The sequence below is a fragment of the Tachysurus vachellii genome, chromosome 2 (assembly GCF_030014155.1).
Source record: "Tachysurus vachellii isolate PV-2020 chromosome 2, HZAU_Pvac_v1, whole genome shotgun sequence".
Classification (NCBI taxonomy): Eukaryota; Metazoa; Chordata; class Actinopteri; order Siluriformes; family Bagridae; genus Tachysurus; species Tachysurus vachellii.
In genome coordinates this window covers 36700854-36726319 of record NC_083461.1, presented here as the reverse complement: position 1 = coordinate 36726319, position 25466 = coordinate 36700854, and the positions used below count along the sequence as shown (strand labels likewise).

The 25466-nt window shown below is 40.4% G+C and overlaps 1 protein-coding gene across 1 annotated transcript; it reads right to left on the bottom strand.

Annotated features, from left to right (window-relative positions):
- Positions 1-350: 350 nt before the first annotated feature.
- ugt8 (UDP glycosyltransferase 8) lies at positions 351-25466 on the bottom strand. Its single transcript, XM_060864541.1, has 6 exons — positions 25289-25466; positions 14954-15786; positions 11743-11885; positions 8478-8554; positions 5462-5681; positions 351-3167 (listed from the first exon to the last, which is right to left on the bottom strand). Exons 2-6 carry the CDS (start codon positions 15782-15784, stop codon positions 2807-2809), a joined length of 1632 nt encoding a protein of 543 aa, XP_060720524.1. The 5' UTR covers positions 15785-15786; positions 25289-25466; the 3' UTR covers positions 351-2806.

Here is a 25466-nt window from a genome sequence, read left to right as displayed (position 1 = left end):
ACAGCTTTATTATAAGGGTAGAACTGGCATGCGTCACTACAACAAGGTTCCAGAGAGTATGTGCAGGTACCAAAAACACTGTCAGAGATGGAGGGTGGGTTTAAAAACTTGTCACTTCAGAATCGTCCATATAGATAATATACGCATAGCCACAGTAATGCGTGTCGTTAACGGTTAACGATAGTACTTGAATGGAATGGTTTCTCAGTACTGTTCCAATAAATTTTTTACATTTTGATTTAAAACCTGAAGTTAGCTTCCTAGAAATAAATACATTCCCCAATAAAAATAGTTATTGCTGAGTCTGAGACAAAAAGTCTGCGGAAAACACAAAGCTCTCAGAAGACACGTTTTAGGCAAACAAAATATTTAATGTTTATTTAACATTAGTATTTTTGTTTACATACTATATTTACATTACAACTGACACACGATAGACACTTAAAATATTTAAATCATTACTTAATAAAAAAAAAAGGCGTAAGCAGGTATAAACTCAGCGGAACCTGACACTAAAGGGACAGAAAGTGGTTAAGAAATAAAAAGGAAAGTTTTCTTGTAGCATGTTTTAAACGAGCTCTATAAAGACGGCGCACATACACACACACTTTATATAGTTACTCAGACACACTCGTCGTGCACTACATTAAGCAACTAAAGTTATTCCTTCAGCTATTAGGCATCTATTAATACTGTAATTGTGACCAAAAAAAGTGAGCAGAAAGTGAGGGCTAAATGAATGAAAGAGTTATCAGGGTGTAGTCATTTCTCCAGTCATAGCCTATGTGCCTTTCCAGCCAATTCGCAGCCATGTACAGTACAATATTCAAGTATGGACATAAATTATATAAACAGTGCTTGGCTGGTAAAAATGGCTAAAGCTCACAGAGAAAATGGCTGAAACGTCTGAATTATTTACACGCTTTTAATATCTGACATGCTCACTGGACCGAGATGTCAGTCAGTGTGTGTTTCACTGCAAAGTTCTGACAAGTCAATCCAAAGAAGACGAAGGGAAAAAAAAAAGGTGGTTACACTTTACTTGAATGTTTAGTCGTACAAATCAAGGGATTTAAGAGTAATTTCCTTCCTCTCTCTCTTTCTCTTTCTAAATTATGCCATATAGCTGGAAATAATTTCTAATCGTGTTGTGTTGCATGAGCGATCACTAGAAAAAGTACAAATCATTCTGATTTGCGTGAAATGATTGGAACTCTTCAAGCAGCAGTGGTACGATAAAACGATCACAGCTCAATTAAATTTTTTTTCTTTTTTTTTAAAAAGGGCGGTTCCAAAGAGGCATGGTGTATCATGAGATTTCAACTACAGTACCAAAGATTTACAATATAAGGCCTCAGAGGACACACCCCCTCCGGACGTACATCAGCTCTACGTTTATTCTACACATCAACAATCAAACCTGTTTCACAAAAAACACAGAGTTAAGTGCCTGAAGGCAAAATGAAAGGGAGTGTGAGGACAAAGAAAAAGAATAAAGTGGAAGATTAAATCGTGTGTTTTTCTGTTTATGAGACAAGAAGTATATTGGGAACGTTTGTGTGCAATCTATGACTATTGTCTATCGGTTGAAAACACGTCTACACGCTTGAAACAAACACGTCTACGCTTTAAAGGATTTCGTTTAAATTAAGATTTAAAGATCCTAATAGAAAAAAAAAATTAACAATGGCAGGTGGGCTTGCTCTATGGCGAACTAGGATTACCTGGTAGCAGCAGCACTTACGCACAGTTTCACTAAATCGCACTGTGTTATCAGTGTTAGGAAAATTTCACCCTCAAAAAAAAAAAAAATAAATAAAATCACGCTTATGTTATAATATTCGTGTTTAGTGAGTCTGGTGCTGATTTGTCAGCTGGTGCAATGTTTTCGATGTGCTCTCGTGGCACGGGATGACGAGGTGAGAGCAGCACAGACTGAAGGACTAAAGTGCCGCTGCAATGCTCTCTTTAGGCAGGGATGAAATAATGGCTAAATCGTCACCGCATCACTATCACCATCATCACCATCATCACCATCATCACTATCATCACTATCATCACTATCATCACCATCATCACTATCATCACTATCATCCCCATCATCACCATCATCACCATCATCACTATCATCCCCATCATCACTATCGGCATTGTGGGTAACATTGGAGGCAGTTAAGTGAAAACAGTCCTTCGTAGAGAGGTATTAAAATAGAAACATAATCTTTTGCACCATTGGTGATAATCTTTAGACCAGTTAAGAATTGGAGATCAAAGTCATTAAGGGTTGTATTTTTTGTCTAAGGCCCACAGTCATTCTAATCTCTCTCATTCTCAACAACTAACAATTATATTTAGAGAATGTGAGCACCTTCGAGATTGATAAGGGATAGCAAGAAAATATTTCCAAAACAATTAGTTGAAAAAAAAAAAAAAAAATGCAGATATTCTATACAGACACCTGAAACTTAAGACATCGTCAGGAGGGATAGTTAATAAAATCTATTTGTAACATTAAAACTGTCACTTTTTCTTCTGCAAGGATGGATTCGAGATTCCGAATCACACACCGATGTTCGCTGGATCCAAACGGACGAGTGAAGAAATCAGACTCTGATCAATGAAAAAGCACAATCCAAATATCTTTTTTTGTTTCCTCACTCACGTTCCATTTGGCTATCAGCTCACGCCTTCCTCTTGTTTTGTTTAGCTGTGTATTTACCTCCTGTCGATCGTGGCATTTCGTTAGTTTTTCCTCTTTAGTATAGCTTCAGCGTCTATTAATTTTTTATTTATTTTTGCGTAGGTGTTATTTGAGCTTCTTGTCGAGGCTCTTGGCGTGGCCGTTGCGTTTGTGCTTGCCGTTTGCGATGCCGTTGTGACAGTGTCCATTGGCCTTTTCCACCACGGCCATGCGTCTCCTCAAACACGAGCGGGCCAGTCGAACTATCCAGTACACGCAGTAGCAGACTAGAAACAAGGCAGCCACCAGGGCGGCGGCGACGTCCAGCAGGAAGTACTGGTAGACGGGGACGCCGTAGACGGCCGAGCGCAGGTGCTCGGCACCGTGATGCCGCAGGATGTAATTGATCCAGTAAACGGCACGTGTCACTGGATGGCCAGGCTGATCTTTGTGGATCTCGGACAACTTCAGGGCTTTTTCTCTATACCTGAGAAGTGAGTGAACAAGAAACAGAAAAAGGAAGGAAGTAAGAGTCGTGAGTCAAGAGGGATGATTGAGTCAAAACAAAACAATGAGACCCTAACACTTCTTTATTTAACCGCCTGAGACAAAATAAATCCCCAACGACACATGCACTTTCTCCCTCTGACCACAAGGCGGCACCAAACCATCAGTTTTAAGTTGGCATGTCCGCGTGACGTCATCCCGCGTGACGAACAGGCGCGACAGGTTTTTATTGACTAATTTGATGTTTGCTGGAGACGCAGCAGTAAAATAAAACATGCTCCTTAAACACAAAGAGAATTAAAAAAAAAACAAGTTTAACTTACATTATCTTATATTATCGAAAAAAGAAGGTTTCAAGACATGTATGGCCAAGTGGGCGGGGCTTAACAAAAATATATGACAAATTAAACTGGACAAAGTGGACGGAGCTTATGCAAAAACTTTATTTAATAAATAAATTAGTTAAATGATCTGACCTAAAATTACCTAAACCTAAAATTTGCATTTCTAAAATTACCATTCAAGAATTTTCCTTCCTTCCTATTTTGATTATTGTTTAATTTCTATTAAAAAAAATGAACAAACATGCACAAGGTATTTTCTGATCCTTTTATCCTTGTAACAAAGCCTCTTGTTGTCCTTAAACATATACAGACTTGAAAACCTGGTTAGATCATTTATAGCCATTTTTTGAACCGTCCAAGTAAACGTCAAGCTTGTTCAAACATTCGGTCACTAAAGACCAGCTTCCTCTCAACACAAGCCTGTAAACTTGAGTCACCCGGATTGGACTTGCATTAAATATTAACTTAGTGTGCATCAGAATGAGGACACTGCTCTCCCTGGTCTCATTTATCATTTGTCCTTCTAACTTACTGTATTTTCCCTTATGCTCGACTACGATCGTAGCTTTTTATGCTATAATAACATCTATATTCAGACCACAGCACTGTTCTGTAACCTTCTGTTTGGTCAGAAGAAACTATGACTGTTTATTTCTTTTTTTAACAGATACAGCTTGCACAGCAACTCGTATAGCTGAGGCCACAGATTAAGGGATTAAAAAGACTGTAATTAGAGAGCAGGTGACCTTTTTGGGGCATTTATGGACAGGAGTCTATAGTGTCAGTGCTTTAAGATCTCTTACGTGACAAGTTATATAAATACATGCTAATATTTCAGTTAAATGGTGTACATTAGTTAGGGAGCTGTGAAAGGAGTCCACAGTTTAGAGAGAAAGGTAAGATGCATACAAAGTGTGTAAACAATGTCGCTCGCTGAGTGAATGAGGGTGAGTGAGTTCACTCTAAATAGATAGGTGTGGGTTTTTTTACTGGAATAACACACTTCCCAACAGTCCGTGAGGAATATTACGCCGTCTTTTAGGTCTTTTACATTACACTTACGTATCCAACTGACAATAAACGGTCAGAAGTCCTGTATTGCAAATCTGGAATAAAAAAAAAAAACGTACGGTGGTCACAGAAAATTCAAAATGCCCATTTATGGTCGTTTGACTAAAACGTATCGGAACCCCTGCAATATTCATTCATTCATTCATTCATCTTCTACCGCTTATCCGAACTACCTCGGGTCACGGGGAGCCTGTGCCTATCTCAGGCGTCATCGGGCATCAAGGCAGGATACACCCTGGACGTAGTGCCAACCCATCGCAGGGCACACACACACACCCTCATTCACTCACGCAATCACACACTACGGACAATTTTCCAAAGATGCCAATCAACCTACCATGCACGTCTTTGGACCGGGGGAGGAAACCGGAGTACCCGGAGGAAACCCCCGAGGCACGGGGAGAACATGCAAACTCCACACACACAAGGCGGAGGCGGGAATCGATCCCCCAACCCTGGAGGTATGAGGCGAACGTGCTAACCACTAAGCCACTGACCCCTGCAATAGTTACTAGCTTATTTTTTTATAAACACAACATTAAATGTAATTAACTTCTACTTTACCCAGATCATTTTAATGAAATACAAGTCTAACCGATCCCTCCAGGAGTTAATCATAGGTATAAAATTAATATTCGGAGGAGTTTACGATTTAACAAAAATGACCACAGATTTTTTTTCGGTGTTTCGGGATGAGACACATCGTGTGTTCAGCCGAAGCCGTTTTCCGTTTCCAGCGTGTGGAGTGTGGAGCTCTTAGAGAAAGTCATTACATAGGTGTCTTTGCTGTTAAGAGTTTAAAAAGTGAAGTCATCAACAGGAACATCAATGTGAAGAGTGACAGATGTGTGTGTGTTACCTGCTGTCTGTGATGATGCTGAGCATGGCCGTATAAAGATCCTCCTCGCTCATTTTTTTCCACTCCAGCATGATGCCCATGCCTTTGGCTTGCACTCGCGTCATGGTGTCATAATGATCGCCGAAGAGCGGCACTCCGACGACCGGCACGCCGTGGTACATGGCTTCATAGATGCTGTTCAGGCCGCCGTGGCTCAAGAATGCCCTCGTGTTTTTGTGTCCTATGAAATGGAGAAGAAGTGTTGTATTTCGTTCAAATTCTTGTATTTGCTCCATGTCAGTGACTCCTGTGTTTTTCTGAATGTACTGTACACAGTAGGCCGGCATTTGACTTGTAAATCAGCTCTTTCGTTCAGCTTGGGTGCAGCAACGTTCAACAAAAACGTACACAGGTGGGGGAAGAACTCAAGGCAACACAAACATCAAGCTGCTGAAAGCTGCCAGAATGTACACTCAATGAGTAAACACCCTTCATCCATGGGATCATACTTTTCAGCCTCATCATACTACACTACTGTTTAGTGAGCCCCTGGGTCATGTCCATAGGGGCGGAGTCATGCTGGAAGTACCCACACCCATTAGGACAGAGGACGTAACAGCGATGCAATTTGACCAAACATTCTTTTCACTTTTGCTTATAAAGCTTATAAAGCTCATAAAGCTCATAAAGCGGGTTAATCGACTCAGTACAATAGCTGATTATTTTAGTTGGATGTTCTTGTATAGTATTTCGATGTTTGTTTAGAGATTTTGGTCAAATTGAGCTGCTTTGAAACTCAAAATATAAACAAATTCAGCCCTTCGCTGTCACTGTTCTCTCTGTGTGATGTGCTTTAGTTTGTTCCTGTGGGAAAAACCTTGAATCAGTGCAAAACCGATTGCATTCTGAACAGATTCATTTGAAGCAGGAACTGAATTCAAAAGCAAAGAATGTTGTTTTTTTTTAAATTAGGATTGAATAGGATTTATTAATTAATTAATTTTTTTGGTAAATATTTTTTATAAATTTCATTCACTGGTTACAAACAGAGTTGAATTTGTAAAACCACCGAGTGCTCATCAGTTCCTTAACTTCAGAACACACAGTGCTCCGTTTCGTGGTAGCGGATCGCTACCCAAAATACACGGCACGTTGGGTTCATGTCCTGTCTACGAGTCGATTCAGGAATCGAATGGTGTTTAGACTTGGACTGGGAGCAGACAGAGGCCACTTTACTTGGATGCTCTGGGTGGTTTACTGCATCAGACATGTTATGTCTGTTATGTTACTAGCAGACTAGCAAGGCAAGCTAACTCTGCTAGCTACACTGCTTCGTAGCCTCTTTTACTTCCTTTTTCTTTCTTTTCCATACACATAGAATGACAGATCAGAGCAGTAAATGGGAAAAACTGCAACAGAAAGTAAAGTGATGAGGAACCAAAGGTGAAAATTTTACTGCTTTACCACAGTTCATTTGCATTGCACAGAGAAAGCGTGAAAAGACGGATTTAATAGACCAATAGAGTTTATGAGGCTCTCTCGGCGCACTCACACCTACACACCTACACACACACACACACACACACACACACATTTATATTGACACACATTGCTATCAAGCTGTAAATTCTAATTGCTTCAAATCTTCTTTGGTTCTTATTTCTCTGTTCCTCTTCTTTTATATGGCGTTAATATTAACACATATTTGCTAAAATGAATTACTGAAATACAAATAAAATTAATTGATATAATGACATGCGCACGCACGCACGCGCACACGCACACACTCACGTACACACAGGTTTAAGTGATATCAGTGCCTAAGTGGCTGTTTTGTCAAAGCTAATATTTAAGCAGTAATGATTAAATGAGTGATGTATTGGTGCATGCAGGCAAACCTTTGTCTGTGTCAATAAAAATGAAGGATGAGTTAAATGTGGAGCAGAATGTCTCTCTCTCTATCTCCCTCTTGCTCTCTCCCTCTCTCTCTCTCTCGCTCTCCCTCTCTCTCTCTCTCTTGCGCTCTCCCTCTCTCTCTTGCTCTCCCTCTCTCTCTTGCTCTCCCTCTCTCTCTCTCTCTTTTGCTCTCACTCTCTCTCGCTCTCCCTCTTGCTCTCCCTCTCTCTTTCTCTCTCTCTCTTGCTCTCCCTCTCTCTCTCTCTCTTGCTCTCTCTCTCTCTTGCTCTCCCTCTCTCTCTCTCTTGCTCTCCCTCTCTCTCTCTCTTGCTCTCCCTCTCTCTCTCTCTTGCTCTCTCTCTCTCTCTCTTGCTCTCCCTCTCTCTCTCTCTTGCTCTCCCTCTCTCTCTCTCTTGCTCTCCCTCTCTCTCTCTCTTGCTCTCTCTCGCTCTCTCTCTCGCTTGCTCTCTCTCTCGTACATTTTTGCCACGCAGGGAAATTAGCCCAAAGGTCTGATTAGGCGAGGTCACAAACCTCACTCTGTCCCTGTGTGCGTGTGTGTGTGTGTGTGTCTATGTGCGTGTGTGTGTCTGTACGTGCACAAGTGTGTGGGTGGGTATGTGCATGCGTGCATGCCTGGTGTGTGTGTGTGTGTGTGTGTGTGTACGAGAGCACTGAGTTAACAATGTGCCATTGACATACACAAGCAGGATGTGATTCAGAAACCAACTAATTTTCAGATAATCTGCCTTTCATGTTCCAAAAAGTATCTTCTCTGTGTGTGAGTGAGAGAGACAGACAATGGGATGAATCGAGGGAATGATTGCAAACAGTCAAGGATTGGTTATATCTGAAGAAGCACAAAAAATTAAAGGACAGAAAAAAAAGAAAGTTGGTTTCCCTCACACACGCGCACACACACACACACACACACACACACACACACACACACACGCACGCACACGGTAACAGACAGTGCTATCCTTGTGGGAACATTTTGTCTACAGCAAGATACAAACACAGACACACACTTCAGAAAAATTTCAAACATACGTCAATGCCCATTCAAGTGAGATAATAAGATAGAGGAGAGCACTTCTGCTGAGTCAGCACATGTGTGTGTGTGTGTGTGTGTACTCACCCAACAGGTCATTCTGTGGCATCCATTCCACCAGCTTCGTGTTGTTACCCAGGTTCCTCGGGGGAACTCCAGAAAACCTGCACGGAAACGGAAGACTGATTGACAGCTGTAGGGGTCATGTGATCTTGTTGCCAGTGCATTGGTAGAAACTATGAGGGACAGAGCTCTGGGCCAATGGGCTGAGCTGCGTGTGTATCCTTTATTTACAGTGTACACACTCGCACTTCTGTAAAACAACGATCAGATTGCGAATAACAGCCGACGTTTGTCCGCGTAAGCAAAAAAGTGGAGGTAAAGTCCACAGCGTGTGACCTGCAGCTCATTTTCACACAGTGTGATGTCAAACGTTGAAGCAAAAGTACATTAGGTTGTGTTGTGGCACTTTTCACGCTGACGTGGTCTGTTGGTGTCCCATGAAATATAGTGAACATGTCACAAAATGCCTGGCTCAAACTCGAGACTCTTTAAAACAGTCTTTATGGTTTTAATACTGTGTGATAATCAACCTCATGCTCACACGTCTCCGTCAGGTGCCTGTGACTTTCCCGAGGTGCAACGGGATACTCAGAGCCTGCTGGGAAATGTGCTGAATAAAACGTGACATGCTTATAAGAGGTTGGTGTGATTCAGAGATTAGATTAACGCAGATGATCCAGACCTTGGTATTTTTCAATAACACGTCTCTAATCTTCGGAAAGCTCATCATAACGTTGCGAAACGAGCGGCAAACCAAGAAGTCTTTCTGGACACTGTTACTATAGAAACAATGTTTTTACACCAAGCGCATTAATACGTCCACCACTGCTCTCGGAGCCGCTGTTATAGAAAATGACCTCCTGACCAATCAGAATCGAGCAGCACTGTACAGTAAATTGAACCTTTCTGAACATTTATATAGTGTTTATGGCAAAGAATTAACAACCGATTAAATCAACAGCAATAACGCGACCATAAAACAGCACTGGGTTATCGTTAGGTCATATAAACCCACACACACACACACACACACACACACACACACACACACACACACAGGAGTGGAATCTTCAATAATAATTATTCTCTCTTCCGACATTTCTGCTGTTGTTTCTAAAATAAAGCTCAATAAAGACGCAATAAACTAATCTGTATGAGGGTTTAGTTGCCTTTGGACACATGTCTTCAGTTATTCTGGTCCAGACATCGGGGACTTGCACCCTGAGGTGGTCCAAGCACAGACTGCTCATTAGGAAAGACGATAAACAGCGTTGTCGGGGAGTAAACGAGTGCAGAGGACACGAACGACGGCGTCCCTTTTTTCCATGGTCGCTATGCGACGGTGTCACGCTGGAGTCGTGTCAGCGCGGTCTCCTCTGTGGCTGGCCGTTTAAACAGACTTTGTGTAACGGGGGAATGAGCCGCCGCATGGAGAGAGGCTCAGGTCATCTTTAAATACTAGTGATATGTGTTACATGGTTACAACACATTTACTCCATGACAGGTTCAACATGATGTTCAACAGGTTGCATCATGCAATTTTCCAGAAAACATCATTGTGATATTGTGATATTTACTGACGAGGAAATCTGATCGGTCAGCTAGTGTCGGTTGACAGTATGCGCTCGTTTCTATAGTAACAGCTTACACAAGGACTTCTTGTGAACACATTCCTGATAAATGGTGTTGAATTGTTTAAATGCTGCGTATGTCGGAGCTTTGTAACACTTTGTAACACATGCGAAGCTGCGTTTCTTAACTTCCAGAGAGGGGGGGAGGGGAAATAAAGACTTGCGAGGGATCAAATGTTTAGAAACGGTTATAACGCAAGTGATAACGTGAAGCACCTGTTTCTGGTTTGCTGACACAGCACAGCACTGAACCAAACTATAAACAGATCGTGTTGACGGATAGTGGAAACTGACTCGGTATGAGAGGAATACAGTGGGAATACTGTTAGAGGAAAATTATGAAACTTTGGGTGGTAACTGAAGTGGAAAAAACACCCACAGTTTTAACAACCACAAAAAAAAAAAAAAAAAAAAAAAAAGTTTTTTAACTCGTGAAATTTGTACTAGCTTGCGGTTGTGGACCACCAGGTATTTCTGTGGGTTCAAGTCATTTTGGGAAGATGGTATTTACGAGGTGAACTCGTACGAACGCCACCACGAAGTCGGAATTTCGAGTGAGGAAACTCTAGCTGAGGGTAAACTAGTTAAAAATTGATTATTCACTCGTCTCAGAAGCAGATTTCAGTTATGTATAGCGCAGGTAATTATCATTCTGTAGGATAAACCTGAAGGCTTTTACAGCTGGGATTATCATTACTTAAACACTATTGAAGATGACTGGTTGTGCTGGCAGCCATGCGAGCTCGGGCGTTTACACCACTTCCACTTTTCACAAGCTTCTGCAGATCAGATGATACGCTTCAGCACATCAGGTCCTACACGGTTACTTTGTCCTCACATCGGCACCGAGGCTTATATTTGACTCTTCCCAGGTTTATCTCGAACAAAGTGCAAATCCAGCTGTGAGCGAGTGCCTCGGATCAAATCGCTCAAAATTCTTTTCTTTTAGCGTTCTGTAAATTCAGACGGTTAGCATCGCTAGCAGGAATGCAAGTTTACACGTATACCAATACGCTTCGGCTCATCGGAAGGGTTTTCTTTTTACACGCTATGACCTTTTCTGTTTCAGGAGAGGATTATCTCTGACTGCGCTGGAAAAAGACCAAATCTCTTTCATTTTAAATGCACTTGATTGCAGTATCAAGGGAATCGCTTGCTGTTTTTTTTTTCACATATTTAGTAGTTATACATTTGTGACTAATAAAATTCATCATCAAGTAGTAACAATATTTAAGTCACCTTAGTTAATTTGCAGTCATTGAAACTCCAACGTGAGGCTAACTGTCCAGCAGCTTATGCTGGGTTCAAATTGTGTCGTGCAACAGGACAACGATCTCAAGCACACCGGCAATTCGTCTGAATGGTTAAAGAAGAAAAAAAAATCAAGGTGTCGATACGGCCAAGTCAAAGTCCGGACCGAGATCCTGTGATCTGAAGCAATGGTGTGAAGAAGATTGGGCCAAAGTTTCTCCAAAATAATAGATGTTACTAATAAACTCCTACGGAAAAAAATTTCCCAGATGGTTTCTGAAAGTCGTTTTACTTTTATGTTGTCACCTGAGGTAACTAGAACTGCTTGTTTAATAGAAGTTGGTGAGGACTACACGATTTTTCTTTAGGCCCTGAGAGATTTGGGGACGAGGCTTCAGTAGTCCTACCTCCAGATGACTTTTTGAGGTAGACGGCTCAGTGCTCCTGCCAGCTTGTAACTGATGTCATCAGAGAGGTACTTCACTCCTGCGCCGAACGAAACCACCACAAACCCGTGCTCGTCTGTCTCGTTCACCCAGGTAGCAAATTCCTGAACACACACACACACACACACACACACACACACACACACACACAAAACACAGTGCACAACATATTCAAAAACCCATAAAGCTTATTCAAATCCCAAGTACTAAAAGCTCAGATGGGGTTTATACATAGATTTAAATTCTGTTCGTGTCACATACAGGTGAAAGCAGAGACAAACAGAAATTCTAATCATTTGTTGGACAATTTCTTTCTGTCATCAGTGTGTCTGTAGTCTTGGTACTGTACGCAGTGCTGTCTCTGACCTCTGTGCCAGCTCTAATGACCTTATTTTCCTTTGAAATCATGCCAGCGTTCAAGCTCCTCCTCACGTCCCACAACAAGACAAGAGAACAATCCGTATGTTTCGTTCTAAAAATTTAAGACATTCCTTAGTTATTGAAAGTCGACATACTGTACATCTTTACAACATGACGATATCACTTCTTAACACCATGTGCTTTTAAAATGAGATTTAACCTCATTTTTCTCTAGCATAATACATGTAAATGACTAACGTCACAAAACCCGTGTACTGCAACTGAAACACAATACCAGACAAGCTAGTACTGTTTACTCGGATATTAGCTCACTGTTCGGATATTAGCGAGGATCAGAAGAATGTTATTTGTTCATAGGTTGTGTTTGGACGCTTGTGTTAGAGTGCTAGCATATCCTGAGAATCAGTAGGGGTTTTGTGTCAGTTGTGAATCCAGCTGCACCAGAGTGGCCCGAGTCGGCCTGGCACTGACAATCCGTCCCTTACACTGGTCCCACTGTGCTATGCACGCGTTCCACAATGGGTACATTTAATCGTACGACCCATGTCTCCACACACACACGAACACCCTCATCACATACTGGCCCTGAAGGCACACAATGAGCTCCTTTCGGTGATTGGTATTCCAAAACTGCAAGTCTAAGCTAAAGAACCCCCACCACTCCCGTTCTGCGTGCTGATCCTTGCAAATGCTCGCACTTATAACACCGGCCTTTGTGATCCCACAGAGCGTGTTTGAGGTCAGAGCTGAAGAGCATGGATAGTAGTCGGGAAAATGTAATCGTATGCAGAATATTTAGTCAATAGGGCAGGGCAATATGACAACATAACTTTTATAGAAAAGCGAAGCGATAAATGGCCTTGGATCAGATTAAATGGTCTTATTTATTTATATTTTCAACAGTTATGACTTAGAAGTTAGCTGTTGAGACTATTCAGGCATGGAAGATGCCTTGTGGGCATCATACTATTTATAGTCCTTAAATTTTCGTGCTCAGTTCTGCATGGCTTCTACAAATTGTGCTATGCACGCTCGCTAGTGCTTGGGTGGTGTGACAGCTTTCACTTCTTCAGTTTTGATCCATGTTTTCTGGAATGTTCGACCTCTTAGCTATAAATTTCTAACCCTATGAAAGTCTATGACCTTATCTTTAATGAGACATTCTCTTCAACTGAGGTGTTTTTTTTTCTTCAGAAAATGTATCACAGGTGAAGGCCAACTAGAACTCAGTTGTGTTCTCACTAAGACAATATCTTCAATCTGGAGCTCCCGGTGTGTTGAATTTTTAAGCAAACAGGAATTTTTCATTTTCTTTTAAATACTTGCTGTGTAACAATGAATTTTGTTCATGAAACTTTACAAAAGTTCTGGAAGAGAACATGAGACAGTAAGAAAATGCATATGTATTATTTGATACTCAGTTTAGCTATGATCTGATCGTTTCCAGGGTGGTTAAATATTCTTGCAATACACCATACATGCTTTTCCCAGAGGCCGTAGGTTGGTTGGTTGACCTTTTTGGGGGTGAACTTTCCTTTGAAAAGGTCTGACGCATTTTGCATTTGCTCAGCTAATTACAAAACAGTTACTGTATTAAACAACCCACAGCCCAATGTCTGAAGATCCTCGCTGACTTCCATGGATGTCACGCAGCCCCAATGACAAAGCATTTACTATATGACTTTCACATTCTCAAATAAATGTATTACTGCAACACTTAGAGATTTTGCCAACACTTTGTCCAAGCAGCTCCAAAGTACTAAAATTGTAAAGCAAGCTTTTTGTCCTTTGACTTAAAACATTTCAACCTTTATACATTAGCCAGAACAATGATTATTAAAAAAGACTCCTCACAGTCCTCACAGTCATCTGAAGCAACTATCACAAATGTCTGTTCCTGGAGATGCCCTAATGGTTTCATCCAGCAACTAGTCCAGTATGAAGGACTGATAACGTTCAACACCTCACCCATCCGGCAACTAGTCCAGTATGAGGGACTGAAAAGGTTCAACACCACCCATCCAGCAACTAGTCCAGTATGAGTGACTGATAACGTTCAACACCTCACCCATCCAGCAACTAGTCCAGTATGAGGGACTGATAACGTTCAACAACTAGTCCAGTATGAGGGATTGAAAAGGTTCAACACCTCACCCATCCAGCAACTAGTTCAGTATGTGGGAATTGTAAGCTGCCCCAGGGACACTTATCCAGCCACACCTCAATAATCTAACACCTCTCATGGAGTGCCACAACAGGTCACACGCTAAAGTGACCCTCTATGTGTCCTTTTCTAACAATTTTGAATGATCCACAGCATGTCTGAGGACTATTGCTTCTTTTGAATAATTGCTGTCAAGAAAAGGTAGACACCTGCATTCCAGGGCCATGTGAATGAGATCAGGGTGTTGAACATTTCACGCTCAAGTTGGTGGCAGAAAGTAAGATCATATAGCAAAGAAAAATCAGCAGGTTGATTTTATTCCTCTCTGATCGGACGTCATTATTCTTTGGGAAATTTGACCAAGTGATGGGTGGAAGAGCTGGAAGCAGGTGTGATTATTCAAGAGTTTGAGTGAGATTAAGCAAGTGTGGTTGGAAAGTCTGTGGAGGTAAGTGTGGGTTACACAAATACAAATATCCCTGCTTTAAGCCAATATATTATTCTACTCATTGCCTTCAAGTAAAACAACTAATGCATCAGGCACTATATATATAAAATCACCAGGTTTACTCAGGATAAAACATTTCCTTCTTATTCACCTTATGCACCCTATTTAGGGCCCCTTACCTGTGGCAGAGGGCTCGGTGGCTTGGTGAGGATTCCACCAACATAGACGACGTGTGGTAACGTGGGCCGAGGAAACTCTAGAGCCAAGTCAGTACAAAGCATCCATAGACGACTGCCCTGTACCAGTTCATGCATGGAGGCTGGTGGCTGCACAGCGTGACGCCACATTATTCGGTCGTACTTGGGCAGCACAAGCAGGTGCACTCCTATACGTGAGGCTAAATACACAACAGTATTGGTCACTCTCTGTGTCAGCGTCATGTGGTCCGTTAGCAAGGAGTTGAACTCGGGTACATAAGAGAGTGGTGCTGGTGCACCCACTTCTGCTGGATACCACAGGCCTGTGCTGAAGACGGCATAGGGCACACCCAGGATGTGCGCCAACACGAAGCCACACATTTCGTTAGGGTCTACAAGCAGTAGGTCAAAGTGTTCCTGCTGCAGCTGTGCCATCACTGACCTGCTGCCCACCACACTGTCGCAGTTCTGTGCATAGTGCTCTAGGATGTCAAAGAGCTCCAGCGGTGTTGGGCGGCCTGAGAAGATGTTGTGAACCTTGGCCTGCAGGAAGTCATCTGCTGCTGAGGAGCTGTTGAAAATACCTGGGTAGCGTTGCAGGCGATAGTACTCCGACGGCGCCAAGTCTCGCCCCTCTGACACCAGCAGCACCGTCTCATGACCCTCAGCATGCAACGCAGACGCCAGTGTCTTAAAGATGTAGAGGTGGCTCTCAAACATTATTGGAGGGACTACAATTATCTTAGCAGCCCATGAGACACTTGGTAAGATGCACCACAGTATTGTGGCCAGGAGCCCAAAGGAGGTTTTCATGACTGTGTGGGAGATAGATGAAATGTTGATTAATGACTAATTTAACAGTTATGTCTGCCACAAAGAGAGAAAATTTTCTATGGATGTATTAAAAATGTATAATAATATCATAATAATGTATCACCTTGAAAGGCAGTGTGTACAACAGGGTGGTGTGAATTGGAGATACTGAACTGAACTGTCCCAACTGTACACCCCCACGCACCCCCCGACAATACAGACAATGTGTGACAATATAGACAGTACGAGTATTAAATAGGAATACAGAATATATGACTGATCAGTTATGTAAATAAAGTGTGAGAAGTGTATTGTAGTGCAAATTATTGTATTGTGCAATAGTATGCTTTTGTATAATATGCAGCAGCAGTAGTGTGTGTAACATATACGGATGATGTGATGACTGACAGTTCTGATAATGCAGCACTTCTAGATATGAAGGAGGAAATATAATTATGGTGAGTTGTTAATCAGGGTGATTGTCTGGGGAAAGAAACGGTTCCTGTGTCTGGCAAATAGAGTTCTATAGCGCCTGCCAGAAGGGAGGAGCTTAAAGAGGTTGTGTCCAGGGTGTGAAAGGGTCAGTATTATTATTATTAATTAATAACATTGTTATTAATTAATAATATTATTATTATTATTAGTAAAATTTCCATGGAAATTAACGGGAATATATGGAAATAAACTGGGAATTTTAAAAAAAATGCATAGTTGCCTATAGCAAGGAACTTAAATGTAGTTAAACAAAATCTTGCAGCATAATTTTATTTAAAACAACAAGATTTAACGCAATTTAAGTTGAATTTGTACCCTGCGTTCCTCGGTCACTTGCACACAGCACACTGCTTACTGGAGGGCCATTGAGGCCAAACCCCCTGCATGTACTTACATTCTTCCATAACGTGCACAGTAACACTTTATTTTAGGGTCATTTAACTAGTTGCTTATTAGCATGAATATTAATAGAATATTGGCTATATATTAGTACTTATTAAGCACATATTAATGCCTTATTCAGCATTACCTTATTCTACATTCTTAATTGTACCAATACCTAAACTTAATAACTACCTTACTAACTCTTAATAAGCAGTAAATTAGGAGTGTTACACATACACAGATAATTTGATGACCCCCCCCACACACACACTCCCCCGACATAAAAAAAATCCTCTATAAAATAATGTTGATTACAATTATTAAGTTTATTATGTTTATTACAAGCATAATAATGTTTATTATGCTTTTGTGTTACTCAATGAAAAAATCAATTAAAGTTCTACTTACAATTAAATCAGTCAAGACGTCATTTTTAAAATTTGTATTACCTTGCATGCATGTCTGCTTATGACCAAACAAAATGTTTATTTATGTTTGTATATGATGTAGTTTATATACATTTCCCTATATTTCCAAATAATTCCCATAAATTCCTGTAAATTTCCATAAATTCCCGTAAAGTTTCCAAATTGGAATATTTCCAAAATTCCCTAGATTAAGTTCCCGTGGAAAGTTTCCGGAAATTTACCGGAAACTTTCTGCCCCTTTGCAACCCTAGTCAGTATTGATTTTTCCTGCCTGGTTTCTGGTTATTGTATGGTACAAGTCCTGGGGAGTGGGCAGGGGTGGCAGAGGGTTCGGCAGCTTCAGTAGCTTATCGGCAGTAGCTTATCAGCTTTCCCCGCCGGTGAGAAGCTGCTCCTGAAACTAAGAGGTCCAAAAAACGTTCCAGGTTGTAAAAACTGGTGAAAAATTGTCTGGAATGAACTGCCCTATTTTAAGCAGTTCTTCTCTAGTGTAAGTTATCAGGGTAGAGTAACCAAACTCACAGACAGTGAACAAAAACAAATACTTATTTATTGTAACAGATTTAACAGACTTACTGAAGAATGCAGTCAATTAGAGTGGCACCAAATCCAACAGCAGAGGTGAATCGATACTGACACTGACTTCCTCTTTGGCAGATCTGTGCAAGCATCTGTTGCCAAGTTATGCAAAATGTGTTCAGGTGCACAAACTATTTTGTGACAACCAGTACATGCTTATGCAAACGGATATGATATTAGTCACATTATTCAACCCTGAAAGTGTTTCTTTAGTACATCCCTAACCAGCTCAACTGTATTGTGATTTGAAAACGTCCAATGTTTCTGTATTAGCTTGTTGTTTGGATCTTTTTGTTGTTGTTTTTTTTTTTTTTAGATGTAGTGATGTGAGTCATTCTATTTAACATATAAGCTTTAAGACGTCCAGTAAACATAACCAATGTCAACTAATAGTTTATAAATATGTGCTGTAAATGTGTGTTAAGGTGACATTATCATAGCTTCAGAACAACCTTCTGTAATAAAGTCCTTGGACAAAGTTCAAACACATACTGTGCTGTCACACCCAAACAACAGATATCACATGACTCCAAGTCATGTGTGATTGTACAACATGTGTGTATGCATATGGTGTGTTTAATACCACACTTGACTGAATTTGAGTATCTGTTTGCGTGCACAGGTGTGACCGATAATCCTGGACATTTTTAAGGCCACGCTATTTAAGTGACTTTGGACCAAAGACTGAAACTGAGAACACACAAAATCACACTTAAAACACTTAAATCCAGGACATCCTGAACCAAAAAAAATGTAATACAGAATACAACAGACTACAAAATTGACTTTCAGGACACACTGGTGCCAAAAAAAAAAAAAAAAAAGAAAACATTTAAACCCACTGGACCACAAACTGAAATTCTGGACTCATTGGACCACAAACTGAAATTCAGGACTCATTGGACCACAAACTGAAAGTCTGGACTCATTGGACCACAAACTGAAATTCAGAACACACTGAACCAAAAAACTGAAATTCAAGGGACAGTGGACCAAAAACTGTAATTCAGGGGATGTTTGACCCAAAACCAAAATTTAGAAGCCACTAGACTTAAAACTGAAACTGGGGACATTTGATGTTTGTCTTTTTTTTTTCCTTCACTTTTTTCATAATAATGCTCAATATCCAACGTCCTCAAAGACAGAACGCCGGCTCATGCAAGGCTACTCATTTTGTGGCTACACAAAGAGTTGTCGGGCCAGCAGGGACTTTTTGTTTAACCTGTTGTACTGTTGTACAGGAGGAAGTATAACAACGGTTTCTTCCAAACCCCTACTGTTTCAACAGTAGGGGTTTGGAAGAAACCGTTGTTATACTTCCTCCTGTACTGTTGTACAGGAGGAAGTATAACAACGGTTTCTTCAAACCCCTACTGTTGAAACAGCAGTTTTGTAGCACTAACTTAAGCTTAACATTTTGTAATTATAAGATGCAATAACCTTAAAACCATATTGTAAGACCAATTAAGGATAATCCCTAGCTGGATTCCAGACTCCAACGCCTTCCAAACGCCGGAACAGAATCTCAGCATGCTAACAGAACCATTAAGTTACCAGTTTATTGTCTGCATCTATCAGCGGTTTTATCATCATTATTATTCTTTTTTTGCTCGAGGTGGTGCTTCAGTTTTTAGGCAAAAGATAAGACCCACACACACACTATTATGTCAGCTAAACAGACTAGCAAAGAAATACTAGCAGATGGCTAGCGGTGGTCCTGTTGTGGTCCCTTTCTCACTGTTGTTGGACAGGGTAGAGGTGAACTGATGAATTTTATAGCACCAGATGGGCTCCACTCCTACGGTAACTTCACACCTACAAAGTTCACCTTGCGATGTTAAAGGGTTTACATTTTATACCGATTCGTTTTTATTTTCCGGGCCGGTTCGATGTCAAAGAGTAAATTTGTATCTAAATACAAATACATCATTTATACTGAACAGACGATGCATTCTATACAAATTACAGACAGTAATGAAGGAGTCTCCAGTTTCAGAATTTGGTCAAATTCTTCAGGTTTTCTTTGGGCACCGAGGAGTTTGGAATTTTCTTAAAAATGATAAGCTGTAATTTGTGTCAAAAAATTATATTAATGAAGAATTATTTCGGGTCGTTAATTATCACTCCGCCCAACCCTCAGCATTCGTACTTTTTCATACAGAACACTGATTCTATGTAATTTTACATTCACCTGAACTTCACTACACACCTGTTGTGTTGGGGTAAAACAATGTCCTGATTGTGTGGCCTACGCAATCCGTCTGTCAGCTCTGTGGCTCGATTTCTCCTTCGTCCAGGACTCTTCTTGCGCCGCTAAGAACAGCCTATTGCCGTTACACCCTTTCGTTTTCAGAACGGACTTGTTAACTGTTGCCATGGCGACCTGCGCCACGCATCACGGCTTGGGTTACTGACACTGGAGTCGAGTTACCTAGCAGCCGTCCCGGAGGAGAACATCTATTTATTTAAACAAATGACACGGGTGCTGCTGTGGCGTTCATACGGAAGCCTGGAGTCGCTTCATTTGAGGGAACTAATATGTAAACATGATAAAATTGTGTAGAAGTATTGCTCATCCATAAGAAGTAGAACCATAGGCAAATACACACACCACACATACAGAAACACAGAGAGTGCATAAGAGAAAGAGAGAGAGAGAGAGAGAGAGAGAGAGAGAGAGAAAGTCAGGTGCAGCCAAATTTTTGCATGACTTCATCTCTACTTTGCTCTGTTCACTTTTTTAAAGACTGGTGTTTACGATTCGGCTCTTTTTCTCATCCCACGCTGTTTCATAGGTCACTTTCTGAATAAGAGTGAAACGTGAGCAGCAGTGAATCTGGGCTGTGTTTATTACACTCCTCACACGGCAATAAGTGATTTACATTAAAGGCTGACTCATGGGTGCAACACTCCCAGATACTACTATTACCTGGAAGCGAGGTTAGCGTTCGTGCAGTCTCTTGTCTCGAGTATCAGAGGATGAAGTCACCAGCATGGGACGTCACAGTAATTTAGACCCATTTCCGCTATTTCTTTCCCTCGTCTGTATACTCCTAATACTGTACATGTTGAGCTGTAGTGTTATGTGGTATTATGTCACAATCTGAGGGACGGATCAAATCTGTTTCATGTTGATTATTAATACAACACATTACTTCGACCACGTCTACGCCTAGGGTTTAATCCCAAACCAAGAAGTTTGGTGATGTGGGAATAAAAGTCCTCTGCGTTGACACTTTACACCACATAATACCTTTCTCCAGTGTCATTAGCTCAGCAGCTATTTAAAACATAATAAAGCGGGCCTCCCAGACGGAGTTTACGCCCTGCCTGGGATCCAATTACACCCGCTCCATTAGCAGCTTTTAGCCTTGTCCTGAGCTTAATCGCTCTTCAGATCTGGGTCGTTGTCGTTGAAAATATTAAAGATGTGTGAATGCGAGGTCTTCTGGGAGAGGAAGGAAGAACAACCGTTCTTTGGAGAACTGTCCTAGTTGATGCTCTGGAAGAGACTGAAATCAGCAGGGTGTTCTCTTAGCAGGAATCGTCATTAAGAAATTCGCTATAAATAAATATATAATAAATATAAAATAAATAAACAGCCCAGGATTTCTACCACTCCCTCGCTGTTTACCTTGTTTAGCGCTAAATGAATGTTAACTAATCGCATTACAGACAAAGACGTTCTCCAGACGTAAGGCGTTTAAGTTCACAACATCAACAAGGAGAATTGAACCGAGTACGGGAATTGAACCGAGTACGACTGCGTTATTCTGATTGATCGGATCAGCGATAATAAACTGTATTCGATATAGATGCATAGAAAAACTTCAATTTCGGGAGAAGACGTAAAAGAGAACGTTTACAAAAGTATAGCTTCATTAAATTTCATTACTATCACAACAGCATTTTCAATCAGAACTCTTTCTGAATTCTAGCACCTTGCACTGTAACGTTGACGTTGCGGTAAATTAACAACATTCGCACAAAAATCTCTTTTAACAAGACTTTTTAACAATGTGGTTACTTTGTCATAGAAACTGTAACCCTGATTCATTAAGATACTAAATAACCTGTGCTACTTTGCATGAACAATGGGATCTAAGGCAACTGGAAAATTGGGCATGTTGCGCGTGATTTAGTGAGAATAGTTGCGTAAATCACGATGAGGGATATGGGAATTTTGCATGTCCTGTTTGTTCGTGGTAGCAGCGTTCTGTTTCAGCATGAATGTGAAAGTTCTGATGAACTTTTCCGAATCGGGAACACTGACAAACATAATAAAATCCTGTGACATAACACTCCTGATTGAACCTCACGAGTGAAAAAAATTCGAGAACGAATAAACTTAATACTTTAGCTAACGTAGCTAAAGTAATTTAGTATTAAATGTACTTCTCTAGCTAACAATAGCTTACTTTTTTTGCCAAGTTACTTATAGCACCACGGGTAATTAAAACATCAGCATATTTTACTTGCACTGTCAGCTAGCAAGCGACTTTAACATTTGCTGAGGTAAGTTTATAACCTTGACGAGTTCTAGGTAGAAATGTCGTAAATTGGTTATTCATTAAAGTTTTGTAAATCTGCAGCGAGTTGGTTTATAGACACAAATCTCCAACAGGTGTGAAATAAAGCGACTAAATTATCAGTAAAATACAAGGCATATTGTATACATCTTGTATATTGTATACATATTGCATACAGTATACATATAGTATACAGATATAGATAATAATAATAATGATGATGATAATAATAATAGTAATAATAATAAAAATGCTATATATCTGTCACACACTAGCTTTTGCTAGCTTTCACACACTACAGTAGCTTTCATTTCCATCTGCGTTCCAGTGCTTATCTAGAAAAACTCTACATTCAGTAGTTTCAGTTTTCTTTTTAGAATCAGATACCAAATGTTAAAAAGTTCTATAAACCTTTCATTAAAACAATTTAAAAAAAAAAAAGAAAAAAAAAAAGCAAGACAGCAGGTCTGATTAGAGACAATTTGGCTGCAGGTTTTTCATTCCACACATAATACAACTCCATTTGCACATCATTTGATCTTTTTCTTTTCCCTCCACATTGCACTGAAACGGACTTGATTTAAATGTTAATACATTTGAATTGTCGTCATTTCTTAATGTCTAAAACCCTCCTGCTTAGTACTAAAATATTAGTACTTAAAATAGTTTTATTAAAGAAGTACATACTGTAAAATGACCAAAATCAGTATCTTTGGATCCTTAATCATCAATTTTAAATCTGTTAACCTGAGTCTGTACAATTCAGGTTCAGTTTTCATACATTACGTTGAAACTCTAACCTTGAACCTGATCGTTTCTTAAATCGCTGAATCCGAATATGCTTGGAACATTGAAAAATTTTATTCACCATAGTGATTTCTGCAATAAAGATAAATCTCTACGTGAAAATGACTTCAACACAGATAAATATAGGTGTGAGGTTTGAAAGGAATAAGGCCATGATAGAAATTCTATACTGTTTCTACTATAAAACTAACGATTTTTAACACTGAGGATGGATGATCAAATTTAACGAATCAACAGACGAAGAAACTCTTACTTGTGTACATGTCCTACTATTGAACTCGGTATGGACTGCTCAACCCTGTGTTCAGAGAGTGACGTCAAATCAACATGGCCGGCCGCTCACGGCATGAACGGTGTGAAAAGTAACACCTTTTTGTTTGCTTCAAATCAGTTGACAGATAAACCGATATACAGATACCTGTTTATGTTCTTAGCACTAGCTATACGGTTTGCTGTTTCGACCAGAAAAATTTAACTTCATTCAGAATCACAATCAAGTTTATTGGCCAAATGTGTTGACACACACAAGGAATTTGGTTCCAGCTGTTTGTGACTTTCAAAAGTACAGAGATAAATAACACTATACTATACATTTAGCTGTTAATTTAGCTGGCTAGCTAACAAAAGTAAACGACCGTTTTTTTTATAAGCTTCAAGAAATTCTGACTTAAATCAAGAAGCTTAAAGGCACCATTTTAAGGTACTCGTGTCCTCTAGGAATTGTATACAAGACAACGTGCAACACTTCACGTGTCCCTGCCCCTAAAGAGTACACACACACACACAGCTCAAGCAAAAATAAAGGTACTCAAGGTGCAATAAACTTGCCAAACAGGCTTTGTTCGTCGCTCTTTACATTGCACACACTCATGTGCACAATCACAAACACACACACACACCTCTTTTGGAGCAGAGAGGTGAAGCAGCATGACTTACTTTAAAATAAAAATGTGTTTGGTGGTCATATAATTAATCATACAGTATATGATAGATCCAGAAGGATCCAGGTAAGGTGAGTTCACACATCAAAATGAAGTACTGAATCAGGGCAGGAAGTACTGAATTAAACATACACAGTGCTAGACTGATATATGTCTAAATACTAAGCACTAATTTAACACTGTTAGTGTTAAGCCAGCAGGTGTAATACAAATCCTTCAGGACCTGCCGGCGTGTCCCAGGGGTGGGTCTGACATATGGATAAAAAAACAAACTCTAAAAAAACAAACTGTTCCTCATTTCAAGTGCCTGAATTCAGTTACTGAATAATATGTGTGCCATTAATTGTAAAACTCTTTGTTAGCTGACGCTGTTAAAATGTTCATTTAGGACATCATTTAAGATTGTAAAAGCAGTTTTCGACCCTTGTTCCGGTAGATGTCCAATGTCCAACCGGAGATTTGTATCTGTGCTTAGATCCGCTGTTGTAATCATAAAGCCGGTCCATAAAGTGTTCGTCCTGGGCCTGCTGCTCATACTAAACACCCGAGCACACATAGGACTGTCACACACAGGTGTCACTGAGGTGAGGACGAAAGGAATGAACAGAGTCCCGCTACACAAATAAAGAAAGTGAAATCATAACACTGTAGACCTATAGAGGTATAACACAAGAACTTGATTATAGAGTGACTTTCTCCACCCTCACACCCCCACCCCACCCCCACCCCCACTGGTGTTCCTTAGCAATTATAGGTTTTAATGTCAAACGACAGCGAACCACCAATTAAATATTGATGCAGAAAGAATAAAGAGCTCTCATTCTCAGGAATTAAATAAAGCTGTACTAATCCTCGATGAAACCGGATTTAACCTGGAAGGAGCGATAACTATAAAAACAAAAAAAAAAGATATAAAGGTACGCGTTCAGGTTACACACCAACGATGTAAGGTTTGGTGGATGTAGGAAAAGCTGTGTGTCATACGTAAGGTGTGACAAAGCCGTTTGATTGACACGAACACTCCTTTATTTGTTTCTTTAATCTCTAGTCTAGTTAATCTCATTCATCTCTTACTCATGGAAAACACTACTATGTTACTCCTTTTTTTTTTTGTTCTCCAACACACCTGTTAGACACACCTGTGTACGTGTAGTGACGTCACAAATTAAATATAAATATATATATATATTTAGTCTACTTTGGTACAAAGGTGTTTTTGTTTGGGTTTTTTTTTTCTTTTCTATATAAACAGCAGGTATAAAGTTTTTGACACCACCGCCACCCCCTCACCCCCCTTCCCTTCCCTTCCCTTCCCTGCGTCATGCGCGCGCTCTAATTTACCTGTGTGCAGGTGAGACGGTGCTGGATCTGCTCGGAAATTCACGTCCCGGGCTCAAGAGGTAGGCGAAATTAAATCCCCAATACTGCTGGCGACAAATAAAAATGGCCACAGCTTAAGGAACGGACTTTCCAGGACGTCGAAGTCGGTGGAACTGGTGGCGCGCGCAAACCCCGGCGG

Excerpts from the sequence above, each read along its gene's own strand:
- ugt8 (XM_060864541.1), bottom strand. The coding sequence starts at position 15,784 with ATGAAAACCTCCTTTGGGCTCCTGGCCACAATACTGTGGTGCATCTTA. Across the intron at positions 5,682-8,477 it reads GCCACAGAATGACCTGTTGG|GACACAAAAACACGAGGGCA; the intron begins GTGAGTACACAC and ends TCCATTTCATAG. Across the intron at positions 3,168-5,461 it reads AGCATCATCACAGACAGCAG|GTATAGAGAAAAAGCCCTGA; the intron begins GTAACACACACA and ends CTCACTTCTCAG.